At 31.5% G+C, this 26,502-nt stretch overlaps 1 protein-coding gene across 1 annotated transcript in view; it reads right to left on the minus strand.

Moving 5' to 3' along the window:
• Positions 1–26,502, minus strand: part of LOC132743643 (sodium/calcium exchanger 1-like) — a gene marked incomplete at its 3' end in the record, with an annotated part of 65,954 nt that overhangs the window by 14,114 nt on the left and 25,338 nt on the right. The window contains 2 exon segments of the mRNA XM_060732192.1: positions 2,680–2,691; positions 15,663–15,763. Of these exon segments, the coding sequence (XP_060588175.1) occupies positions 2,680–2,691; positions 15,663–15,763 (113 nt within the window).

Below are 26,502 nucleotides of genomic sequence, written 5' to 3' on the forward strand. Positions count from 1 at the left end.
GGTGTAAGTCTTTTAGGTTGCAAATGAGAGCATTCTGATTATTTGGTAACTTAACTTGTAAGTATACACTGACACAATTAGTTTCTATATACTTTAGTCCTTGGCTTCTTATTTTTAGCATTTGATCTTGAAATCTCTTAGTCCAAACTTATACAGAACATTCAGAAATGGCAGTGGTTGGGCCTGGTATGGGCCAATAATTTGAAGTAGATTTCACAGACAACTACTCTACAGACAATTCCTACTAAACCCAAGGTACATGTAAGCATGGTATTTCAGTGCTTGAACAATGTAACATGACATGTTTTGGCAATCTGACAATGGTATTATAGTTAATGGTAAAATGACGTTAATTTACCTCCCTGCTCATACAACCCCATGCAATCATTACCCACTCCATAAATGTTCTAATTATTGTAGCAAATTGCCACTATGATTTCATTATGAACAATAGAGATTAATAGCATTTTATAGACACATAAATAATGCAAACAATATCTATATAAAATGAGATATTGTATGGTACTGTAATATATGAATGATAACATATTATATATATGTAAAAAAAAAAGAGAGAAAAAAATAATTCATTTTTTCATTTCCTAATTTGAATTTTTTTTTCTTACAAACTTGTTATTCTTGTAATGTAAACCTGTTTTTCTAGTAATGATAAAATCAATATATTCAACTAAAGGACAGTTTATGCTTCAGTAAAAATCATTTTCATCATCAAAATATTTCTGATTAACTGTAATATCATTTCCACTATTATAATACATCCAAAAAGGACCTCCTTTCAATTTACTCACATCATTACATTCAATAAAATTTCAAAGAGAACTTATGAGCATGTTCTGATTATCAAATACCAGTACATTAAGCAGTTAAATGATGCCAAAGTTTTAGTTGCATCTAACTGGTATGAATAATTCATAAGTTTATTTCTGTTTGAAAATATGCATTTTATTTACCATTAGTCCATTTTGCATGAGAATTGGGCATTTTATTTACCATGATCAATTTTGCTTGGAAATTGGTCATTTTTTTTACAATAAGTACATTCTTCTTGAGAATAATCAATAGGCATTTTGATTACTGTAAGTCCATATCCTGATTGAGAATCATAAATCATTTACCACAAAGACATTTTTTTTACAGTAAGGCATCTAATTTACAAATTAAAAATTCTTGAAGATTCAAAAGACCATTAATTTAATATAAAGTTCTTTTAACTTGAAAGATCTTATAATATATACCATTTGTCCATTTTGCTTGAAAGTAACGTTAAATAAAACAACATTTCGACAAAACAAAATATATTTATAAACATAAAACTCTATTCAGAAAGGTTCATGCAAGATGGTATGATAGTTTTCTGGGTAGTAAAGTTCTAGAGTACTGAAATACAGTAATCTTGTCTAAGTTAGTATCAATAAAAGCTCACTAAAACCTGGTAACTACAGTAACTGTTGTCTGTATATTTTATCTCTAATAACATTGATGTCATCTCACATTTTCTGGCAAATAACCACCGACTTGAGATTATTAACCCTATAACACAAATACAGTACAGATTTACGGATTTCTAATTACAAGTAGGATTAACAAATGCACACATTATAATCATCATAAATTTCAAAAATACTAAATATATACAAGTCTTTAATGAAAGTTGGCACAGCTGTACATTGTCTAATGAAGCTGTAGATAACTCAGTAGAATCTGATAAAGCTAGATCAATTAGCAGAGAAAATAAAATTTAATAAGGTTAAATGAATAATTTAATTTCTTAATTTCTTTTAAGTTTTAGGCCTAATTGTTTGTTTTGTTTTATGAGGAAACTTACATATTCAGATGGTAATTTTTATGTACTAAGCTAACAAAATATTCTAAATCCAGAGATTTTTAAAAAACATTCTAGTCATCAACTAACATACAATTATATTGACAAACTACTAACAGACAAACAGACTTTACGAAAACACAATAGCACAAGATATTTATACATTTACTGACAAGTTCAAACACAAAAGGATAATAGACATTGCACACACAAACACATACAGACACAACACTTCTCAACAGAATCCTATAATATGGTGTATGTTGGTGTCTGGAAAGGTGGGACTTGTCTGTATTGTGTGGGTGCATGGATTTTTTGGCATTATGATACCTCAGTGCACACAGGTGCAAACAAATATTTGGCAGTGTTGTGACAGGGGAATTCCATGATACATATCAAACTGGTGAATGACTGTGGAATATATCCGAAGCTTGCTGCGAGGGATCATATGGAGGGATCATATCGCCAGCTTCTTTTCTATTTCTCTGTATGTAACACTAAGAAAAGAACATTTTAAAATCATCATGCCTGGTGCTGACAAAAACCCTATAGTTGTAAATAACTATAATATATATCAAAAGGAGTTTGATTTTGTGAATCAAGCAAAGGTGTAGGAGTAAGCAATGATCAAACAACACTAACTAGCTTTACCTATACAATCCAATGAATCTGTTGGGAATGCTGATGAATTACAAAATAATAACAAAATTATACATAACTATATAGTCACCATATGTTCAATATAAAGCAATTAATAGGCTCTCAACTGGAAAAAAAAACTGTTTTCAACATAACAAACTAAAATGCCAACACATGTTTAACCTGTAATATCATACCTGGCTCATATTCTGAAAGATCAAAGAAAATCTGTCTATTTTTAATCTCAATGCTGTAATAAGGCTGCTAATTACTAAACTATCTCATAATAACATGATGAAAATAATTCAAAATTAAGTCAAACAACAAATAACTGTTCAAAAATCTATGACAACATATAAAAGGACTGTCAAAAACATGCACACCAAAACTTGACGGACCATTGTTGAACTTATCATGTCTTTTTTATGCCTTTAATGTCCTACTGGTACTAAAACAGAATCCAAAACTTTGATATTGTCTCATTTAAAGGAACAACCAATCAGATAAGTCTGGTCTGACTGTAAAGGTGGACAGATTGGCCAGCTTTTGTTGCATGTATTGTTCAAAGATTTTATGGATGTCCATGTAATAAATGTTTCCCCTATCCAAATAAACCCTGAGAACTTTGACTTACTTCTTTTACATATTGACCAAGATGTTCAAAGACTTTGGAATGCAAACAGTCCTAATTAGTTCTTATCAGAACTGATAAATGTGACAGGAAAATCAATACAATACAGAGACTTAAAAACAATAATATGAATGTAATAGATTTGATGTGGATATTGTTTTTAACCTTAATACTAACAATGTTAACACCATTTTGACCTTGAATGTAGATGGTTTCTAAAAGCAAATCATCAAAAACAGGTAAATTGCAATAAGTAAACTGATAAGGACATATAGGAGGTCAACAGTCAAATTTACAATTAATGATAAAATGCTTCAGAGCATTATGATTCCCCACTAATTACTTGTAACGGGGTTGGAATCTACTATTCTTTTGATTATATTATTTGAGCATCAACAGTTCTTTTTGTAGCTCTTTTCTTATTGAAGGTCATTATGTTTAAATCATATGTTGACTTTCCGGCCATTAGCCCTGACACCACCAGCACACAATTAATACAGTAAAGCCATAGAGAATCCATTTTAACATAGATGCATAAAACTCCAGACTTAAACACATACCTGAATTATAGCCAAAATACAAACATCTTATAACAACTACAATAAAACAAAATAAATGAAAATTATCACAAGCTATTCCACTCGTATACCCACACAAAACTTAAAACAAATTGAAATGAATTATGTCTAATGTAATCAGTATAAAATGGCTACTTTGGTCTAACGTGACAGTTTGCATTGCATTTATTTGAATCTGCATTTTTTTGGAGTCACTTATAATCCTAACATTTCAATTGTGTTTCAAAACATTCCATGATTAAAATCATTATTGATCAAGAATAAAAAAAGAAATACATTACTTCTTGATCATACAATGGTTTTATATCTATTTTCAGTCATTTAACTTTGCTCTGGTACTTAAATGTTTCATACAAACAAACTTGTTAAATGATATTAAAATATGTGTTGCTTAAAAAGAAATATCAAAATTATTGCCATATGAGGATTTATTTACCATAATAAATGCTTTTAGTTTTTAATCATTGATTGATAAATCAATATATTTTTTTTTAGTTTTCCCAAAGCCAGAATCTTGCAATTACTTATATTGTCAGATAGATGTTGCAATATATTCTCCTTCAAATTGCAATGAAGTCTTTTTGAAATCATTAAAAATTGAAATATCTGAAACAACATAAAGTTAAATTATTGTAAATGTGTGTAAAATATGGCAAATATCACCTTAACCATGTATAAATGTTGAAATCTGCTTAAAGCCAGTGCTAGGGGACATAGGAGGTTACAAGCCCTTGCACTCAATTACCTGTACCGGCCATGAACAGGCTCCAGCAAAATCCGGACTCTCTTTTGACTATTTTAAGACTTTACTCTTTATATATATTAAAAACTTTCCATCAAACTATCCTTGAGATAAAGGTACTGATATGTAGTTTAAGCATGAAACTTTCTTTTCGGATGCTTGATCCATAAAAATACCAAGTTATAAAATCATTACAAGGCAACCAAAAATTTCTTAATGCTACAAACTGTGACTGTAGACCAAAGTATATATACATGTAAAATTATATGCAAGGGGCCATTTAAAGCTATAAGCAAGCAGGAAAGTATGTAATGTTGTTTCCAGTTTACATCGGGTAATTTCTGCAGGTTCTACCACTACCCTATAAAAGTTACTGAAATCACAAGACGACTGCACAATAACACATACTTACTCTCATTGTCATCAGAATCAAACTCTGTAACATATAGTGATTATAATTGAGCCACATTCAAACAACTCCAGTTACATATAACATAGAAGCACACATAAAACATAAATTGTATTCTCCAAACTAATATCTTACAAAAAGTAGCTTGGCTGTGAGCTTTTTTTAAACATGAAATTCGTCATCTATATCAGTAGTACAGTTGACATTCCTCTAAAACCTTTTTGTACATGACATGTTTACTTGTACAGAAGCACATGGAATTTGTTTTCTTTTTCAGTACTACATAGAATACATTTATCTTTGTATTTCAGCAGAGCATGACAATGACTGTTATTTCCTATTTTAGTATAGCACCTGTCTTCAATTTTCTATTTCAACTGCAATTATCATCACAAGGGAGCCATTGGTCCCAAAGTGCTCGACTGACCCCGATGACAGAATGGTATCAATGTCATCTTCTTAAGTCATGACTAACCTCAACACCAAATCTTAGGACTTCAGACCATGGAATTTAAGACAAGAAGATTTTCTGAGTGTTTACTATGTACATCAAGGAAAACCCTATTACCCTTACCCCAACCCCGGGTAATGGTCAATTTTGACCATAAAACGATACATTGAACAACCTTGGAAGAGGTCAATTAAAAAGCCTTTAGACCTTCAGGCGAACATTCTTGAAAGTTTAAGGAACACCCACATGGGCAGGGCAAAGTTTAACCAAGGTTCATAATTTTAACACTCTTTATTGAGATCCATAAGATGATGTTTCATGCCATGTTGTGTTCAGGTGAGCTAAAAATGTTAACTATAAAGACAAAATGATAAAAAGCTAGGTAAAGTGATTAAGGAACAAAAATGTTAAGCATAAATCATTGCTCTGGAAAAACAATGTATAGAATGTATTTTATGAGAACAGAATTTCAAAACAATACAGCATGACAAACACTGACTTGTTTAGCTGACTCAGCAAAAATTATGAGCATGGCTTTTAAGATTATTATCTCCGGGGAACATAAAATCATATTTCCATTATATGACATTGACAGATTAACCCTGGTGGAATTCTCACTTTAGATAGTATATATACAGCGTAATAATTATTATAATGAACATCTTTTTTCTGAAATGTTCGTAAATAACAAAGTAACAAAAGTCATGTTTCCAGGCAACGTATGACAGACAGAAATACTTGACATTTTATAAATCAGGGATATACAAGAATACTGATGAAACTTGATCTCTGTTTTCTTTGTTGTTTTTTAAATTTATGACAATATTTCTTGAAACTGCAACTATTTTAAGAAGAATCGTCTGAAATAGTAGAAAATAATCAAACAGGAGTAAAAGACAGCTTTTTGCATTGAATATTGAATAATTATTACTTTCAACAAGAATTGATCTCTTAATTATTTTTACAGAATGATGTATAATATTGTTCATAAAATTAACTTTGAATTTTTTAAGCATTAGAATTATCTGAAAAGAGCATAAGCAAAAACCAACAAACTCCCAGCATGATCTATAACGTCCTTTAACACATAGTTACCTATGTCTACTTTTGTATTAACTGGCAGGGAAAAGGCTCTTGTCTCATAAATTTCATATAATACTTTTCAGACAAAAAAAAATTACAAGAAAGCTCACATAAATATGAATACATGATAAAAAATTTGGCAAATTTTGATTAAAACAATAATTATAAATGAATAATATTCAAGAGTTTAAGAAAATGCAGGACCTCAAAATTGTTTGACAATTCTCAACAACAAAAAATCCAGTTTGGACAGACAGCATGCCTAATTTGCATGGTCATTTAACTCCCAAAAAAAAAATCATAATTACAAAGGGGGATAATTCTTAAATATAGGTGCAAGAGTTATGGATCTTGTCATATGTGAATAATGACTGGAGACATCTATTTGAAGTCTAAAAGCAAAGTTTATGCATAAAAGAGTAATAATTAAATCTGAAAATAAGGAACCAGAGTTATTGCCCTTGTAATGTTTGATTATGGTGTGTTATGGATCTTAGGTCGAGAATAATTAATCATATGGGTGAGCAATAATTAGCTTAAACTTATCCCAACATACTACAATGGATACAGCATTTGTTCAGATATCCTGAAAATTCTGCAGACTTTCAACTTACAAAAAAAGTTTAATTACACTCCAACTGTCTTTAAATGATAATTACTTGAGAATCTATTTTAAACTTTGCCAATATTCACTGATAATTACTATTCTGGTACCAGATTATCTTGTTTTATCTTTTCTTGGTGTTTCTAAATTACCTCTTTCTCTACCATAGCAACTTAAAACAGTCAATTATTGGACCATAGCAAATTGAAACAGGGGCAATGATATTTTTACAATAAAATCAACAAAAATAACAATAAAAAATACAAATACCATATTGGTTCTGATAAATGCTCTCTGTAAATATAGCACCCATAATGAAACAAGAGGGCCATGATGGCGTAAGATCGCTCACCTGACTTATCAAACTCATCCAAACAATTACCTAGACAAGCATTCTGACCAAGTCTCATGACAGGTGAGTCAAAAATGTGACCAATACAGTGTTAACAAGGATTATCCATATTTGAGTAGTGCGACCTAGTTTTTTACCCAGGTGACACATATTCAAACTTGACCTAGAAATCATCAAAACAAACTTTCAGACCAATTTCCAGGATACTTGGATCAAAACAGTAGCAACTAGAGTGTAAACAATATTTTTCTATTTTAGCTCCGGTGACCTAGTTTCACATGCGATTTCGAACTCATCCAAGCAATTACCTAGACAAGCATCCTGACCAAGTTTGATGATAATTGAGTCGAAAATGTGACCACTAGAATGTTAACAAGGTTTTTCCATATTTGGGCGGTGTGACCTAGTTTTTCATCCAAGATGACCCATGTTCGAACTTGACTTAGAAATCATCAAAACAAACTTTCAGACCAATTAACAGAATATTTGGATCACAACAGTAGCCACTTGAGTGTTAACAAGATTTTTCTATTTTTAGCTCCTGTGACCTAGTTTTTCATCCGAGATGACCCATGTTCGATTTATTCCCAGCAATGATCTAGACAAGTTTCCTGACCAAGTTTGATGACAATTGAGTGACTCTAGAGTGTTAACAAGGTTTTTCTATTTTTAGCTCCTGTGACCTAGTTTTTCATCCGAGATGACCCATGTTCAAACTCATCCAAGCTATCACCTAAACAAGCACTTTGATCAAGTTTGATGATGATTGATGCAAAAATGTGACCGCTAGAGTGTTAATAAGGTTTTTCTATTTTTAGCTCCGGTGACCTAGTTTTTCATCCGAGATGACCCATGTTCGAACTCATCCGAGCTTTCACCTAGACAAGCATCTTGACCAAGTTTGATGATGACTGATGCAAAAATGTGACCGCTAGAGTGTTAACAAGGTTTTTCTATTTTTAGCTTCAGTGACCTACTTTTTCATCCGAGATGACCCATGTTCGAACTCATGCGAGCTATCACCTAGACAAACATCCTGACCAACTTTGATGATGATTGAGGCAAAAATGTGACCTCTAGAGCGTTAACAAGATTTTTCTATTTTTAGCTCTTGTGACCTAGTTTCTCATCCGAGATGACCCATGTTCGAACTCATCCGAGCTATCAACTCGATAAGCATCCTGACCAAGTTTGATGATGATTGAGGCAAAAATGCGACCACTAGAGTGTTAACAACTAAAATTAATGTGAACGGACGACGGACAATCATCGATCCTAAAAGCTCACCCTGAGCATGCTCAGGTGAGCTAAAAATAACTCAACATTTTGACTTGGCACTATGAAGGCCTGTACAAATTCTTTGAATAATTGTCTAATATGAATATAAACAGTAATTGATTTGCCTTACATGAATCAAATTATACTTTGTCCAAAAACATAAAATCTATAATCTTAGATGAAGAAATGTATAATCGAGAATATGCGCAGCCTTAGGGAGCATTTATTAGAATCAAAACTGTAACTCAATCTGTAGAAATATATTAGATGGTTCTGAACTGGGATACATATCGAATCAGTCCAAGCATTTTTGCAGCTATAAAATATTCATTACAGAGCACATATAAAAAATACAACCACTACAAGTCTGTAACTTAAAAAGCAAAGAAATGTTGATAAAATACACATGCCAAGGTGTGTACAACTGTAGCTGAAAACTGAAATTGAGTCATTTAGTGAACGTTAATATTGTACCATAATGTGCAATAAATTGCCTTTGATCTGATCTGAAATAAAGGAATTATTAATGAGTAAACTATTATAACAAAGTGACTACTATCATATACAACATTGAGGTATAATTATGCAGTCGGCAGCATAAAATAAGGCAATGATGTGGTAGCAATTAGCGATGCATGCATATTACTATAGAGTCAAATAATACATCTTTTTCACATATAATTTATCTTACTATTTATGGAACATTATTTCTTATTACACTCTTGATCAGCATCAGTAACTACTTTCATCATAAATGAGTGAAATTTATGATAGCAATTAACTAATTTTCAAAGCATTTAAACTATGAAACATTAATTTTATACTGCCCTTAATTGATATAAATTTTTGACTTAACTAACTACAGATTTTAAAGGACCAACAACACTTTCAAATATAACTGGCCATTCCAAATCATATTTGAAAAAAAAAAAAAAAAAAAAAAAAAAAAAAAAAACAATTTTGTCCTCTGTCTCAAAAAGGGTGGTCATATAAAATAAATTTCCCTACATATTAGTCATGCCAGTGGAAATAGAATTAATTTACAGAAGTTTGGATCAAAATATTGATATTCTGAAGAAGGAACACTTTCAAACAAACAAAATCCCTCCCATGTGACTTAAGACATAGCTTGTTTTACTTCTCAAAATATCAAATCAGCTGAACATGTTAATCTTTTCAAGATCATCAAAATATAGCATCTTTTAACCAAATGTTTTTTTCATTGCGTGTTTGCATTCTATATTAACCCTTACCCAGGTGGATTTGTGTAAAAGACTTCTCATCCTGATTTGAAGTCCTTTCAATATATAATTAATACAAAATTTTAAGATTTGATCATTCAAGAGACTGGCCATATAAACAGCAGACTGATTAAAGCTGCAAACAGTGCAGACCGTGATCAGACAGCACACATGATTATGCCGGCTGATCTTGGTCTTCACTGGTTGCACGGGTAAATTCAGTGGCTGCCTGTAGACTAAGGGTTAAACACAGGGTTCGATGAAAGACAAACTTACATTTAGATAAAGGCACAAACAGTTACAGTGAACATACAAACGGACAAACATAATTTCATGATAATAACCAATTACATAACTGATTAGATAAATAAAATTGACTTGCATTACAATATAATGTTAAAAGCATTTTTTTTTATTTATATCTTTTAAGGGTTCGGCTAAAATGTACTTAAAATGGATGATTATGTAATCATTTAGTAGCACTTTTGGGCTTCTAGACAAGATGCTATCTAGTTGCCCGAGCCAAAATAATCTGATTTCTTTTCCAAGTTTTAAAGAATTTTGTTGATTTTAGTAGATTAGTGACTACAAACTATCATTCTGGTGTTGACCTGTGAGCTTCTTGCCTTTGCCTGAGTTTGTTATAATCTTATTTTATTCGATAAATCTATTTCTGACATGAATGTAAAATTTTAAAGATAAAAAAAATCAAAGCCTCTGACCATACTGTACTTGTGACAAGGACTTGTATGTGCAAGTACATATGAGCCGCGTCATGACAAAACCAACATAATGGGTTTGCGACCAGCATGGATCCAGACCAGCCTGCGCATCCGCGCAGTCTGATTAGGATCCATGCTGTTCGCTATCAGTGTCTCTACTTGTTATAGGGTTTGTAAGCGGATGCGCAGGCTGGTCTGGATCCATGCTGGTTGCAAACTCGTTATGTTGGTTTTGTCGTGACGCGGCTCATATTTCTTATTGAAACTGAAAATAATTTCTTAATACAAGATTCTTGACCTCTTCTCTTTTTGCTGTTTTAGTATTGATTATATGTCATTTTTGGAAAAGTGGAAAAGACAATTTAATAAAACATGTCACTGAATATGTGCGAAAGATGTCTGTTAAGATGGCCTGGATTTCATATGGAAATAAACAAGAAATGTATAATATTTAACTTGTGTGCTACAGAGCAGTGTAAGAAATTAGGATTTGAATCAACTAGGCTGGTTGGACTACCAGATTGGAATAATTACTAGCCCAAAAGACATTTCACTAGCACGATTCATTTATTCATTTATATTGCCTATGAAATTACAGTAGCCTGGTCGGGCTTGTTACTGTGAAAAGTTGGTAGCCTGAGGAGAAATTTAGTGGTCAGGGGCTATCGGACTACTGCTAATTTCGAACACTGACAGAGTACTCTTAAAAAGGGACTTTTAGAGAATGTAAATCCATTAAAACAATTAATGACAAAACTCTGGGAAATGTTTGTTGATTAAGGTGCAACTAGTGTAAAAGACTATCAAGTTTTGATCAGCTCTGGAGATTAGGTGACTCTATATTACTGGGGGTAATCATTCATTACATCAACCATGTAGATATTATGTAACGCCAGGCTTTACAATGGCAAACACTTAAAATCCTTTAACAGTCCTACGCATAAACCCTTCCAGCCTGCTGAATCTCAGTAAGGGCTTATCAGCTAGTAAATTACTATTAACTGTATATCTCCCATTAACACGTCCACTGAGTTGAGAGTTTTGTCATTATTTATTGCCCGTCTGTATTCTTATCTAATGGCCCCAACTTTGAAGGATCAAATTTCTACAGAAGATACAGTCACTAAATTTATCAATGTTTTTTCTCCTTTCTTTTGTATATGGGTCTGTGGCTCAATTGAATTGTGAAACCTAGCAATTATTTGTAAATATACTTTATAACATACGATAATTTTTTAAATTAATAATAAATAAAATAAAGTTCAATTGTTAAGTGTCGCTGTTTCTCATCTTTCTGACTGAACCCCCTCCCGGCCAGCTAAAAAACAAAAACAAAAAACTGTTCATAGATGTAACTTTTACTGAAAAGTGCAAGACTCTTAACTGAAATGACCAAATAAGTGATATTTATATTATTAGCTCGACTATACTAAGAATGTGGTGAGTTGTCCTACTCACCTTGGTTTGCAAGTCGACCTCAGCGTCCATACTTTAAATTAATGTTTATGCGCCTATAACTTCTTTATTTTTTAAGGTATCAATTTCAAATATATATTCCTTATCATCATCCACATCATCTGATAAGGTGCAAAACTCTAAACCCAGTATTTCCAGAACTATATCTCATTGAACTTAAAATAATGTTATATTTTACATGTACTCTAACATCTTCATTTCATATTAAAGTATTGACTTTAAACTTCAAACATGTGTTCCTTATCATCAATTTCATTATATGTGACAATGTTTTTTGGTTTTTTTTAAACTCTCTTTTCCAGAATTATCTCCCCAAAATTTTTTTTCCTCTCAAAAACTGTCACTTTTTACTTTCTTTTTTATTTCTTAAGGTATCAACCTTCTAACTTTAAATATATTTCCTTATCATGTGTGACAAGATTCATAACTGTAGCATGAATATTTCCAGGATTATTTCCCCCGTTAAACTTTTTTTTAAAAATAAAAATTGATATTTTTTAACTTTAAACAATAAAATGGCAATCTTCATAACTCTAGCTAGCATCAATATTTTCAGAATCATCATCCCTATAAGTATGACCTTGACCTTGAAGGTAGGGATAGGCGTCTTAGTCGCGACATGTCGTCTTGATGTGGAAGATATTTATGCCTAGTTATTTTGTAATCCTTTGATGCATGACAGTCTTGATGTGAAAGACATGTATCCCAAGTTATTCTTCCATGCATGACAAAGTTACATTCCGGACACAAATGCTTGAACCTATAAACTTTTATTGTGAAAAGGTGAAACTTCAAAATGTTAGTGTGACCTTGACCTCTGAGGTAGGGACGTAATTCTTGGACGCAAGATGTGGTAGACATTAACGCCTAGTTATCTAAATATCATTCCATGCATGACAAAGTTATAGTCCGGACAGGAATGAAGTGGGGATGCACAGACAGACGGACGTCCAGACAGACAGACAGACAGACAGAAGGACGGTGCGATTTTAATATGCCTCCCTTCTGCGGCATAAAAATGTTTTTATCAACACCTTTATCAGGTGCGATTAGATTTATAACTCAAGTCCGGCCTGTATTTCTAGAATTATCTCCATTTTATTTTTGAATTAGGGATTTATTGAACATTAATATATTTCTAACAATTATCCTTGTTATTATAAATGACATCAACTCTAGACTTAAGATAATTGTCCTTTGTCATTACTCACATCATGCATGACAAGGTTTTTAACTCTAGTATCCTTATTTCAAGAGATATTTCCTCTTTGAACTTAGAATTTTACTTTAAAAACTTTATTTACTTTTGCTTGTATCATTTTGGTACCTTTTTTATACAAAAAAATTCACATTCATCTCTTTTCCTACTAGATTGAATGATAACCTACAATAATGCTTTGAATCCATTATTATTATTACTAAACATTATTTTGCTCCTTCTGAAAAAAAGAAAAAGAATGTAAATCACTGAGGTATGATATAGGCCTTTAATATGAAAGTAATTTACAAAATTATTTTCATTGTGAGTTGTAAGTGATTAAAAACCTTTTTTTACTGTAATCCAATTTTTATTTGTTTTCTTTACACTAAAAAGTTAAATCTTAGTTTTTCGTTACATCTAAAATGTTCTCTATATCTTCCAGCTTAAACTATACATTCTTGAAACATAATAGGGTCATAAAACATTCAAGGGTGCTGCTATCAGTAATACAGTGACAACCCATGTAATTATAATTAAATGCTCATCAGTGACCAGAGATAGGAAATTTTGGGAAAAACTGGAAATCTTGGGCTTATGCGTAGGACTGTTAATACTACAGCTCATCTGCTACTGTAGTGAAATATTGCAGATTATACACCAGTCTCTATTTTAAACCAATAATTAACAAAACACATGCTGGCGCCTTAACTCCCAAGTTTTTCTTGCAATAAGTCTGTATATAGAATTTGAACATAAATCTCTTGTGGATAATTCTGGATGTATAAATCCCATATTGCTATCTGGAAATGTCCCATTCAAATATGATTTACTGGAATAGGAGACATAAGTAATACCCAATTCAAGTATCATCTTAAACAGCAAGGCCATAAACACTTTCTCAAGGCAGGAAAAGTAGAAACAGCCTTAGGATAGATTACTATCTACAATTACACAATCTTGGTGGCCTTAGTAGATGGACCAAAAATATGATCTGTTAAACATTTACCAACAAAATATTTAAGATAATGAAAAAACTTCTTGTGAGAAGTTTTTTTTTATTCTTATTACAGGGTTGCCCCCATTATTCAGCTATATAATCAGATAAGATTCACAGTTCTCTTAACTTGTACGTATTGTTTTCATTCCAAATATTTAATAAAAATCTAAAAATAAATTTCTCAGAGAAAGTTTAATTGGAAACCAAAGGCAAGTTAATTGGAAACAATTTGAGAAGAATCACTAAAGATTGTTGGTATAAAGATTGGTATTAAATAACAACAATTAAAGCTGTTACTATAATTAGGAAGCTAATATCCCATGTATCTAAAATTCTTATCATAATGTCTTTGATATACCAGTGTTGAAATTTGGAGATGTTGGAAGCACAAACACAAGTTCTAGAGCTGTACAATATAAACTAGACCCATTTATCACCAAGAAAAAAACAACAAAACAACCCAACTGTCTTGTCATGTAGAAGTTATTTTGATATTGATAATGCAATCATCGTGTCATTAAGAAGCCTCCCGCACTATACAGTCATTATTCATTTCATAGAGTATAATAAGATAGACCACTGTGACTTAATGTATCATAATGTGTAACTATAATCTCTTTAACCATACATTATATAACCACTATATACAGGAATATACTGATGATTTTATTGTTAAACTTTGGAAGGACTGAAGAAGTCCTTTCCCATTTATGAATACGATCCCCATATCATATTTAGTCAGTCATTCACATGTTTAAAGACCCTTGGGCAAAAGTCCCTTCCCAATAGATGTTTTTCAGAACTCGACAAATGTAGGTTTTCCTAAGCTACTCTGCAGGTACAAACAAACTTTTACCCTTATATAGCTTCAAGGTGCACAACAAAGTGTCACAAGAGATAAGTCAATCTGTTGCGCTTAGTTTTGAAGCCAAAACAGTAATTATAAGTTCGTTTGTACCTATGAATCAGCTTGGGAAAACCCAATTATTCTTAATTCTGGAGTAAGTCTATTATTAAACCTGTCATTATAGGTCAGTACTAAGTTTGTTTTTCCTTATTCAGAGTAATCAAATCACAAAAATAAAGGATATATAAGTTAAGCTGATATGATATAATTATTTAATCCACTGGTGTCAGAATGTGTTAAAATCATGGGAAACAGAAATCAAAAAATTAACTTTATCCCTTGTTAATACCCTTGTTAATTTTTAAATGTGTTGCTCTTAATTAATCCTATTTTACCTTATATAAATGTAGGTCATAAACATAAAATAATTGTATATTATTCATAATACTTATTAATTTTATCCTACTTGCATGATTTGTTCTGGAAAAATGACCAGAACATACTGACCTAAATTCAACTAAGGTCACATATTTACAGAATAATGATGTATTAAGAAAACCATGGTTACCTGATCCTCTTCTGGTCAATGATGGCTCCCCAAGCTCCACAAAGAACTCTTCATTCTTTTCATACTCTTCATCATCAAAGATTCTAACCTTGATAAATTTCCTGAAAATAAAATATACATTTATATAAGATTAATTATATTATACGATAGCTCGGATATCTTATAATTTTTTACTTACCTTATTTTTGGGTATACTTTCTTCTTTGCTATGCTCAAAATTTTACATTGCAATGTCTTCAAACATTTTTGCCATGGTCAAATTTTTGCCATGGTGACAGGACAAATTTTTGCCATATGCCAATGTTTGAAATCCTTCTATTTATAATAAACCTACATGTACAAATCAATTTTTCCATCGTCAAAATGTTGCTATGGTCATTTTTTTGCCATAATTATGCCAATGTTTGCTATTAATGCTTACATAGACGTATGTACAAGTATATATACTGATTAAATTAAATTGAATATTAAATTTTTCTCTATGCATATTTTAATCTTGTGCCATACATTTGAAATATTTACAAAAGCAGCCCAGTGATCAATAAAACATGATTACCAATTCCAAGTGTAAGGAATTTTACACATTGAGGTGACATTATTACACCTTTAAACTCCTCCACATAAAAATTGATGAAAATGCTGTACCTTTAAATTGGCTTTAATTTAAATTTTCATAACACCCGATTCAATCATTATTATGAACTTAAATTAACAGTAAAGCAAGGGGTAATAAATGTTAATAGTGATAACCTTTAGAAATGTATATTAGGCTTAGCTTATTAACCTAGCCCAGCCACAAATACAGTACGTTTTAGGTACAATAGAAGTACCTATAAAGCCCCACAATGTAGTATCAATATGGTATCACTTAAGTACCTGCTTCTAGTGTACTTTATTTTATGGAGCAAAATTTAACATTCACTCGAACAGGGGGAAGTACACTTAAAGCTCCGTCTAAAATATTTAAATTATGCTTCAAAGATACTTCTTTTAAGAAAGCATATATAAAGCATCACTCAGGTAGTACCTACAAGCTCAGCATGGTAGGCTCAGGGAAGTACATTTTAAGTATCAATTTAGGAAGTACCTTTAAAGCTTTACCAGAAGTACAATAGAAGCATCACTTGGAGCCCTTTTAAACATCAGCTTGGAATTAATAATGAAGTACATTTGAAGCACAACATAAAGAAGTACATTTAAAGCATGATCATTTATTGAAGTATATTTAAAGCATCAAACACTATATATCTTAAGAAGTACAATTTAAGCATCAAGTTGAAGTTCATTTAAAGCATCATTGAAGAAGTACATTTAAAGCATCATTGAAGAAGTACATTTAAAGCATCATAAATTACATATATAAAGTTTTAAAAGGTTAAAGGGTATAAATCTATATCTTATGAAATATTTTAATAAACTCTACCAATGGTAAAATAATATTGGTTCCATTTTTATATGATTGATGGTACTGTTAATATAACCCATAATTTACTGAAACAGAAAGGTCCCCTTGCCCTCAGAATGTAAATATTATGAAAAATCATGAATTGCACAGGCATGTAATTTACTGGTACAAAATGTAAAGAAAAGGGCAGATTTAAAATTCCCCCCTCAATAACAATCAGTGAAAAAGATTTAAATTAGGACATATGTAAAATTTATGAAGAGAAACAAGTGTTAATTTAAGGTAAATTTGAAAGGCTGTTACAAATAGTCTAAATAGCCTACCATTATTCCATTGAACAATAGTTAATTTCCATTTCCCATCTGATTGAAGAACTCATTTAATGTCCCATTATAATTTCATTAAAGTTCACATTATAAAGTTATTTCATCTAAGGCACATGTTTAACTTTAGTCCTAAGCATCTTTATAAATTATAAGCACTGAGGTCCAAAGAAACTTCCTGAGTAATATTTGAATTTTCTGAGAGCCAGATTTCTTCAGGATATTAGATTACATGTTGTAAGCCCCACTTATCTAACACTTTCTTTTATATAAGATAAGCGAGTTTAACACAGGCTATTATGAAAACAGCAAGGAGAAACTCTTGACCCCTCACTGACCAATTACACATGGTTTATATTATGTTACAATCACTTGTGTTTGTGAGTTAAATTTTACTCAAGTCTCAAAAGTACATATGAAGTCCCTAGAAATATGCTTTATATTTTCATTTAAGTGTTTAAAGCATCATTGAAGCCCCATTACTGTTCTTATCTATTTATTAATGTTTACAAAGTATCAACAAAGTCCCTGGCACTTCCAGCAGAAGTTCCCTGGGCTTCTACTGAAGCAGGTATGTGTTAGGAAGAGTATACTTGAAGTCCCAGAGGCTTCATTTGAAGTATGGTTTAGGTGTATCATTGAAGTCTGTAGGACTTCAGGTGAAGCAGGTCTTATTATCTGTAAGTATATCTGAAGTACATTTCAGGTATACTTAAAGCTGGGGGACTTACCTGAAGCATGTGCTTCATTTGTGGCTGGGAATTTACTAAAGCACTATTACTAAATATATTGCAGTATGTAGGGTACTGATTTGAGTCCAAAATGCAGCCAACTGTTATACTGTATATAGCATCACAGTGAGACTAAACAAAGCTCATATACAGGCTGGTCAGGTCCTATTTTGGTGCCTAGCCAAGTCTTTTTTGAAATATTTATAATATCAATAAACTTTCCAGTTTTATAAAATTTAATTTAGATATGAAAATGGGAAGTTATGGAAATAAATTTTAATAAAGCCTGTCAATTTTAATATACAGCTATATATAGCACCATGCATTTGATATAAGATAAAATTATGACCAAAGAAACTTCGATATATAATTTTCTCAATTTTCTGTAAATTTAAAGGCACATTTAGCCTCAGAAACAAATAAATTTTCACTTCTTTATAAGGACAAACATGAGCTTATTAACATTTAAATAATGTTTCTAGAGGATGTTAGATGCTTTATTTAAACATTATAAAACTAATGTCTGCCCTATCTAGATAAAGAAAAACTTACTTGTTTCTGAGGCATTCTGTGCCTTTAAGAAATAATAATAAAAGCATTTCTGGGCCTTTAAAGTATATATTCATTCAGAATTACCACACAGTTTGTTCCTTGTCTCATTGCCAAAGTAAAATTCTGTTAACTAATGGTTTATTTCCTAAAATGAAGGCAGTCAACTAAGCATGAAACAAAGATGAAGTACTTGTCCGACTTTATACTTACGTAAATAAATGAAATTTTGTTAATCTGCTCACATCAGATTGGTGTATGACGTAACAAAGTGTCACATATAATTTAATATCTTCATTAACTATTTCTTTTTGTATCTTCACTTTATTCATAAAATATAGATAGAATCTTCTCAAGTATTTCATTGCAAGGACTTCTCTTCCATTTCACTTTAGCAAAAAATTTACGAAAAATGTAAAGTTTTATATGCAAATGCACAAATTTTTGTTTAGATAAATATATTAAATTTTACACTTAAAGTAATAAAATAAAAATTGTTTTCATTCGCATTTGAGCAGTAAATGTTAATAATTTTTCTAACAAAAAAACACAAAAATGCTTTAATTTCAGAAGTTGAATTTATAACATTTACCATTCATAAAAGGGATGAAAGGGAGACCACTCCAATAATAAGAGGTATATTAGTTACTGCAATAAGGTAGTGTACTTCCAAACGCTAACTCAGATAAATCATTTTTCACTTCCAATATTTATCAAATCATTCAATATATTGGACTTGCACTACTTACTCAAGAGATAGGCAAACATATTCAAAACTTCACTTGTAATTTGAGAAACTACCTTACTTTTCTAAAAGCATGTACTTATATCCCCTTATACAAACATTACTACCGAATGTCATTGACATGAAAATAATTACATTTTTTTCCCTCAATTATATGACACTGAACCAAATCAATTAACAAAATACATGTATATATAAATTGTTATAAATTGTAATCGTGTAAATTCGAGACCTTGCTCAATCACCATTAGACTTGTCTATCCTTCATTTATACCTACATAACATACATATAGTAAAATAGCTTGGAACCCTTCAAAGGTGAGTTAAATGAGTACAAATATCAAAGAATTCAATAAGTGTACCTCCAGGACACAATCAAGTTAACTCTGATAATCTCTGCAAGCTGCTGATGATACAGTGATACTTCAAAACACTGATCTTGATGAAACTTCACCAAGCTGAGATACATCATTATCAGCATTTCGACCTCTTTTTCTTACCTACAGGGGGATTTTGAAACAGATATTTATTACATTATCTGCCACAGCCTTTCTATCACTTTGATTGTTCTCATTCAGTTCATTTACACAATAGCCATAATAACATGGTGTTTTCTATTCTGTGTTTTGCTTTGTACTTTGTATAGATAAGATCACAGCAATCCAGCCTCTATTTACCTTATCTATATTGGATGATCAGTGTGTTTTGTTAGTTAGGTCAGGTGAACAATATAAAGTGCTGAATTCTATATACAGAGTATATAATTAATTGGAAGCAGTATCTTACATAACATCGTATAATTGAACCAGAATGCTAAATATCATCCATTATTTGCTTATAATATTTTGACCTTGATTTACTAATAAAAATATATCCCAAAACTCTCAATTAATAAATAGAAAAGATTAAATTAGTCAGGTCTTTATTTACTTCATTTACACCCAATAACCTTCTGAATTTCTTATGGTCAGACTACACAGGTGTGAAGTTGGCAAGGCTCTATGATAAGGGAAGCTTTCAGTTCCAGCAAGATAAAAAGCTCCAGGAGAAGTAACAGAACTACTACAGAAAGACGAAAGCCTCCTTTTTTTGGAAAGCTATCCCTCAATGCAATTTCAGCAAAAAAAGTGGCTACGACAAACATATTGATCACAAGATGTGATCTGTAGATTGTAGAAGCTGACCTCAGCGACAACTGTGGGCAAGCAGGATAACTCCTTTGCTTTAAAAAATACCTCAGTTAAAGTTAGTTGTTGATTTTCCACTTTTCTAATGAATGTTAGCTAATAGAGCAAGCATGCAAAAGGTACATAATTATGATGTATTGATTTTTCAATAAACTTTTTCATTAAAAAAGTAACACCTCTGCTTTTTTAATGTTTTATTCGCAGCACTATTAACATGTTACTTTGAAAGTATCCATTCATCATGTACAAAAATATGAAGAGACAGACACCAGCCTTAGTAATACCATCATGTGCATTTACTTTCAACTGAAAATTACTGTGACTCTTAAATATTCTATTGGGACATACTTTAAGTCAGGGAAATGGTGAACCAGATGTGTTGATCTGCCCTTAACCGCCCAAACACACATTAAATGTGGTAGATAAAACCATAAAACTACCATATACAGTACGTAAAACCTTGAAAGAATCAAATAAAATAATGATTAACTACACCTCTAGCTTTCAATTACATTAAAATTATAACAGAGTAGTCAGACTATTAGAGAATTAGCTTTTTAGGAATGATTGTTGTTTATCCTGTAAATGTGTATTGATTCCGAGTATCAATTAACTCTGTTTGAAGTTTCACAGAGTGTAAAAAAATAAAATATTACTGCATGTGTCTTATAAAAGCCTCTGTAATATTGAGACATTATACATTGTAAGTGCTGCTGTGATAATATTATCATGTATTGCATTCAACCTGTTTAGTGTTTACCTGATAATGAAACTATCATAGAGAAGTAAAAAGTGTGGCGGCATGGCCAGTGGCAAACAAGTCAGAATATTATGGGTTCATATCCTGTCAGGGGCAAGCCGTTGTTTTGATGAGCAAAAAACTTTACACAAAAACAGATTCGAGAGTGTTTCAATAATTAGCTTATAGCTTTTAACTCAAACTTCGGACTAAAATAAATTAGTATAAACTTAACAAAATAAATAGAGTAAATTAATATCAAATAATCAATATCAGTTCTATAATCTATTTCTAAACATTTTCATTATGTTTTCATCTTCCATAAATTTTAGATTATCCACCATTTAAAATCTTTAATTTTGAAAAACGCTCTGACTCCACCCCTGAGACAATTTGTTAGACATAATAAAACAAATATCTTCGTTACTATAGGCTCGCATCTTTCATCCTACAGCTTTTAGCAATTACAATATACATTGTAAATACATTGTAAGTATGCATTCCAAATACATGCTCTTGTTCCTTGTTTTGGAATTCCTTGAATATCACGCATTGACTCAGTGTCGAATCTGTTTTCTGTTAATAATTAACATATACCATGCTAAAATACCTTAAATAGACTTGTCCATCTTTTAATATGGATAAAACCATTTATCATTTTTAGGGAAATCTTCAAAGTAAGAACTGACTAAAACGCAAACAATGCAGACCCTGATCAGATGTCAATAGATGTGACGGCTGTTCTTGGTCTGCACTGGTTGCATGGGTAGCTTTAATTGCGGCCGGCAGGCTAAGAGAGTTAATATTGAATGCCAATAAGTATTGAATTTGAACGCAACCATCATGTAAACAATTGAAAGTATAGGCCTAAATTATTGGGGTCATCGCGTGCGTCCGTTTTCAGACTATCAAAATTCATCATACTGGTAATATATCTACTTTTATTTCAACTGACAATGTAACACTGGCCTCTCAATAGTCATATTCTGTTATTCATTACATATCTCGAAAACATATCATGTATTAGTAAGTAAAATCTCTTCTACTAATGGGCTCTTGCCACTTAGCTTTCAGAAACCTGTTAGAGATGAACTAAGAGCTTGACTAACATAAAAACATATGATATATATATACAAAGATTGATTGTCATTCTTGTAGAACTTGAACTAATAATTACATAATTATATTTTTGTTATTTTTTGTTATCTTTCTTGTTCCCTTATTAACTCGCTTTGGCATCAAATCAAAATCATTGTGGTACTAAGTTAAGCACAGTCTATCTTTAGTTATCTGATGACAGAATAGGTGAAACAGTTTACATCAATTGGAAAAATCTTACTCTAATTCTGCCGCTATTCTATCTCAGGTAGATGCTGCAGGTAGTATTGGTGTATATATACCCAGTTACCCACACTCTCTAACATGATTCTCCTGAAGAAATAAGTACATGCAAGCAAAATGATCAATGAAACTTGGCGTAAAATATAACACAAACTGCTAAACACATTTGACTTATCTATTTCTATATCAGTGTTTTCCTTTCTTTTACTAATCATTGTTCTTTTTAATCTGGCAGAAAATCTGACCGGTAAGTTTATTTACATTCACAATAGACAACTGGACAGAAGTAACTAATGAATAACAAATGACATTGTTTAAGGGAGATAGTTTCAGACAGACCCAGTCCAAATTTAGACTATATTTAACCCTTTTGCCTGCTGGCAGTTACACTGTGTCTGTAACCCATGCATCCACGTCTGATCATGGTCAGCACAGTGTCTGTAAATATTTTGAAACTTTTACCATGGTCCTGTCAAGATATAAAGATATACAAATAAGTCCATATAATACTGTATATATTTAGCATGGCAAAGTTTATGTTGATATAAATTCCGTCTTTAACTCTTATACATCATCTAAATTGTTGGTTTAACTCAAATTGTTTCCCAGACTCATCTATTTTGCTCATTTACATAAAAAAAGTTCATTGATGTATATGGTAATCCTATGGTTCTGAATGATTTGTTTCCTTGATAGAATTACCATACCCAGTGCATCCCTTTGTTAGAAAACATAGTTCTTTTCTGGTTTTCTTAGTACCGGTAGCACCTTTTTGAAATGTTAACTGGCAGTGCAGTAAGATAATCAACTGGTGATTAAAGATTGATTTAGTAACACAAACCAAGGACTTCAAGAGCATGATGGCATTGTCTTTAAGCTATCATAGCCTAGCTAATGCTATAACAGTGTTATTATGATGTTTATTTTAATTACTTCTGTAATGTTTGTTTTAAAATCATCTTCTTTAGCTGTTTTAAAATTATTATGTTAGTGCAATTTCATGATTGAAACGCACCTGATTGACTTCAGATATCAGTAAAGACTCGGGTCAATCAATTCAATGGGCAATCAGTGCCTTACTTCACACTAGTTTTAACTGAAAACTGATCTTTTAATAATGCCTTGAGTGATTTATGGAACTGTGAATTCCTTCATTTATGATTACAATATTGAATCAGATAAAAATTTCAATGAATCAATGAAAAGTGTGAACATCAATGGAAAAGAAAGTAGGATAGCAAAGTGGTTTTTACCTAATATTGGATATCAATAACAAGATAAAAAAAATATACAACTGCATGGCTCATTTAGAAAAAACAGATAGCATGCAAAATGTAATAACATCACAAATTAAATACTTTTCCCATAACAAACCATCAGGGGAATTATTGCCAACGAAGATTCCTTCAACCATGTCTGCTTTTCATTTCCAAGAAACAAAAACAAATTACTAAAGAATTAAAATCAATGAAAAAGTGGGAACAAACTCATTAAAGATCTGACAGAAGAATATTAATGCAATCCATGAGCAATCTTTAATCATTATAGTCATTGATGCCATATATTATGTCAGAAACAATATTGTACAATATTGTTTCTCTGGCAAAATTGTTACATAAAACATGAATTATAGTCTTTTGACATGCTTTCATGTTACTAAAGCTATCTGTTGCCCGCTTAGATGGACAAAAGCTAAAGATTATGTTCAATCCTAACCCTTAAACTGTGAGTGGCATGATTTACACCTTTGCCATCAGTATACAGATAGGCCTGAGCCTGCACATCCACACAATGAGGCTCTTCACTGTTGGAAGCTCAATTTTTGGTTTTGTTATTGAAAAACCTTTTACAATGAACTTTAAATGTACTGTTCTAAATTCAAAGCAGGGTAAATCCATTATACAAATTCAGCAGGTAAAGGGTTAAGCCTGCTTGCGGCAACTGCAGATGATGTAACCTGCATAAAAACCAGATCAGCCGGCACATCTGTGCGACTGATCATGGTTTGCACTATTAACTTAACTTAATAATTCAGTCAAAAACAGTGTTCCCTAAATTAATATGATAAAAGGATTTGTCCAGATTGAACAATGGGAAATTTTGGATATTCAGCATGGTAAGGGTTAAAGCGTTTCCAAGAAAGTTTTCTGGACAACACAGTCAAAGAACAAGTCTTTTTAGAAAATTAAATCTTAATTGGAATATATAATAGCACCCGTGATGGACCTTGCCATAATCTACAAACCAGGATCTGTAAGCAATTTTTTAAATTTCCACTGTTAAGTCAAAGTTAAATTTCCACTATTAAGTCAAATATTGCCAAACTTTCAGTCTCAAAGATACATAGCATTTATAATAGCTATTACATGCACTTTTCTAATTACTTGCCTTTTAAATCATAATGTTGAGAATATTATCAAACCTTTTCATTTTAAAATGTATGAAATGCACCCATTTGACCTTTCTAACTGCTTTATATTTCAAGTTTTTCCATCAAATTTAAATAAATTTCCCTTTATTTCACTTCCCCATTTTTAAAATACAATTTAATCTTGACACTTCAACTACACAAAAGCCATTAAAGCGGGGGAGTGACACAGATATACCCATAGTATAATGTAAATACATACAAGTTTAAATTTAGACAAACTTATCTAAAATTACAAATACAGTATCAGTAAACCAGGACCATGAGATTTATAGGAGGTTACCTTTGCTACTTATAATGTTATTGCCAATCTTTAAAGTTGAATTTTCTGTTAAAGATTATGGAAAACTTGTAAGACCAGTTTCTTTACGTTTTGTCCTTTTAAGGCCATTCTGGCTCAGTGTTTAATAGTCGGATCTTTATAAATTTAAAGATTCTACTTTCTAAATGACATTTCTAAATGTATAAAGATAAACAAATTGTGTTAAATTTAACTGATTTTGTTTAAGTTAAACAAGAAACTGAAAGTTCAATGCCAATTAAGTCATACAATAAATGCGGGATGATATTGTTTATTAATAAATCAGAATATTATGTAAAGTCTAAAGTGCCTGAGATTTACCACTTAACTTCCCTTATTATAGCCTGCATGCTGCATACTTACAGTTAACAGTGAGAGATTTCACACAAAGGTCATGATTTAAACCTACGGTGGAGATGATATTATGTCACATGTTTAACCCCTTTCATGGGAGTGGTGGCCTATTGGTTAAGGTGTCTGCCTCTCAACCCGTGGATCATGGGTTTGAGCCTTCATCAGGTCATGACCATGTTTCTTCTTATGACACCAGTACTGGTTACTTCAAGGAAGTGGACTCAAAATTGATAAATATAACTTGCAAGAACTTGTTTTGCAATTGAGCTTAAATAAATATGTTTAAATCAAACATGTTTAACCATTTAGAAAAACGGTATCGCAGCTAGCTCTGGCAGTAAACACATTACCTTTTTATAAACAAGAAAAAAAACAACTTATTTTTCAAGGTAATATAGAACTGTCATTAATGCTTGTATAAATAAATATATCTGTTATGAAACCTGTTTTACAAGGTAAATAAAACTAGACTAATAAAACATTAGAAGACCGAGTTCGTTCTTGCATTAAACATGCATCTTTTAATCCTAGCTAGTATCATAAATAAGATACAAACTTAATCCCGTTTACCAAACTATCATGACAAGAATATCAAATACACTGATTGACGTCATTTCGCGTTTATTTTTAAACTGCTTGACGTGCAGAAATCTGAGCTCGCATATTAATAGGCAACAAAATGTTGAATAATTTCCACTAATATTTTTCATCATACTTTTATACAATGATCATTATCA

Source organism: Ruditapes philippinarum, unplaced genomic scaffold (genome assembly GCF_026571515.1).
Source record: "Ruditapes philippinarum isolate M1 unplaced genomic scaffold, ASM2657151v2 ctg727_1_1_1_1, whole genome shotgun sequence".
NCBI classification, from domain to species: domain Eukaryota; kingdom Metazoa; phylum Mollusca; class Bivalvia; order Venerida; family Veneridae; genus Ruditapes; species Ruditapes philippinarum.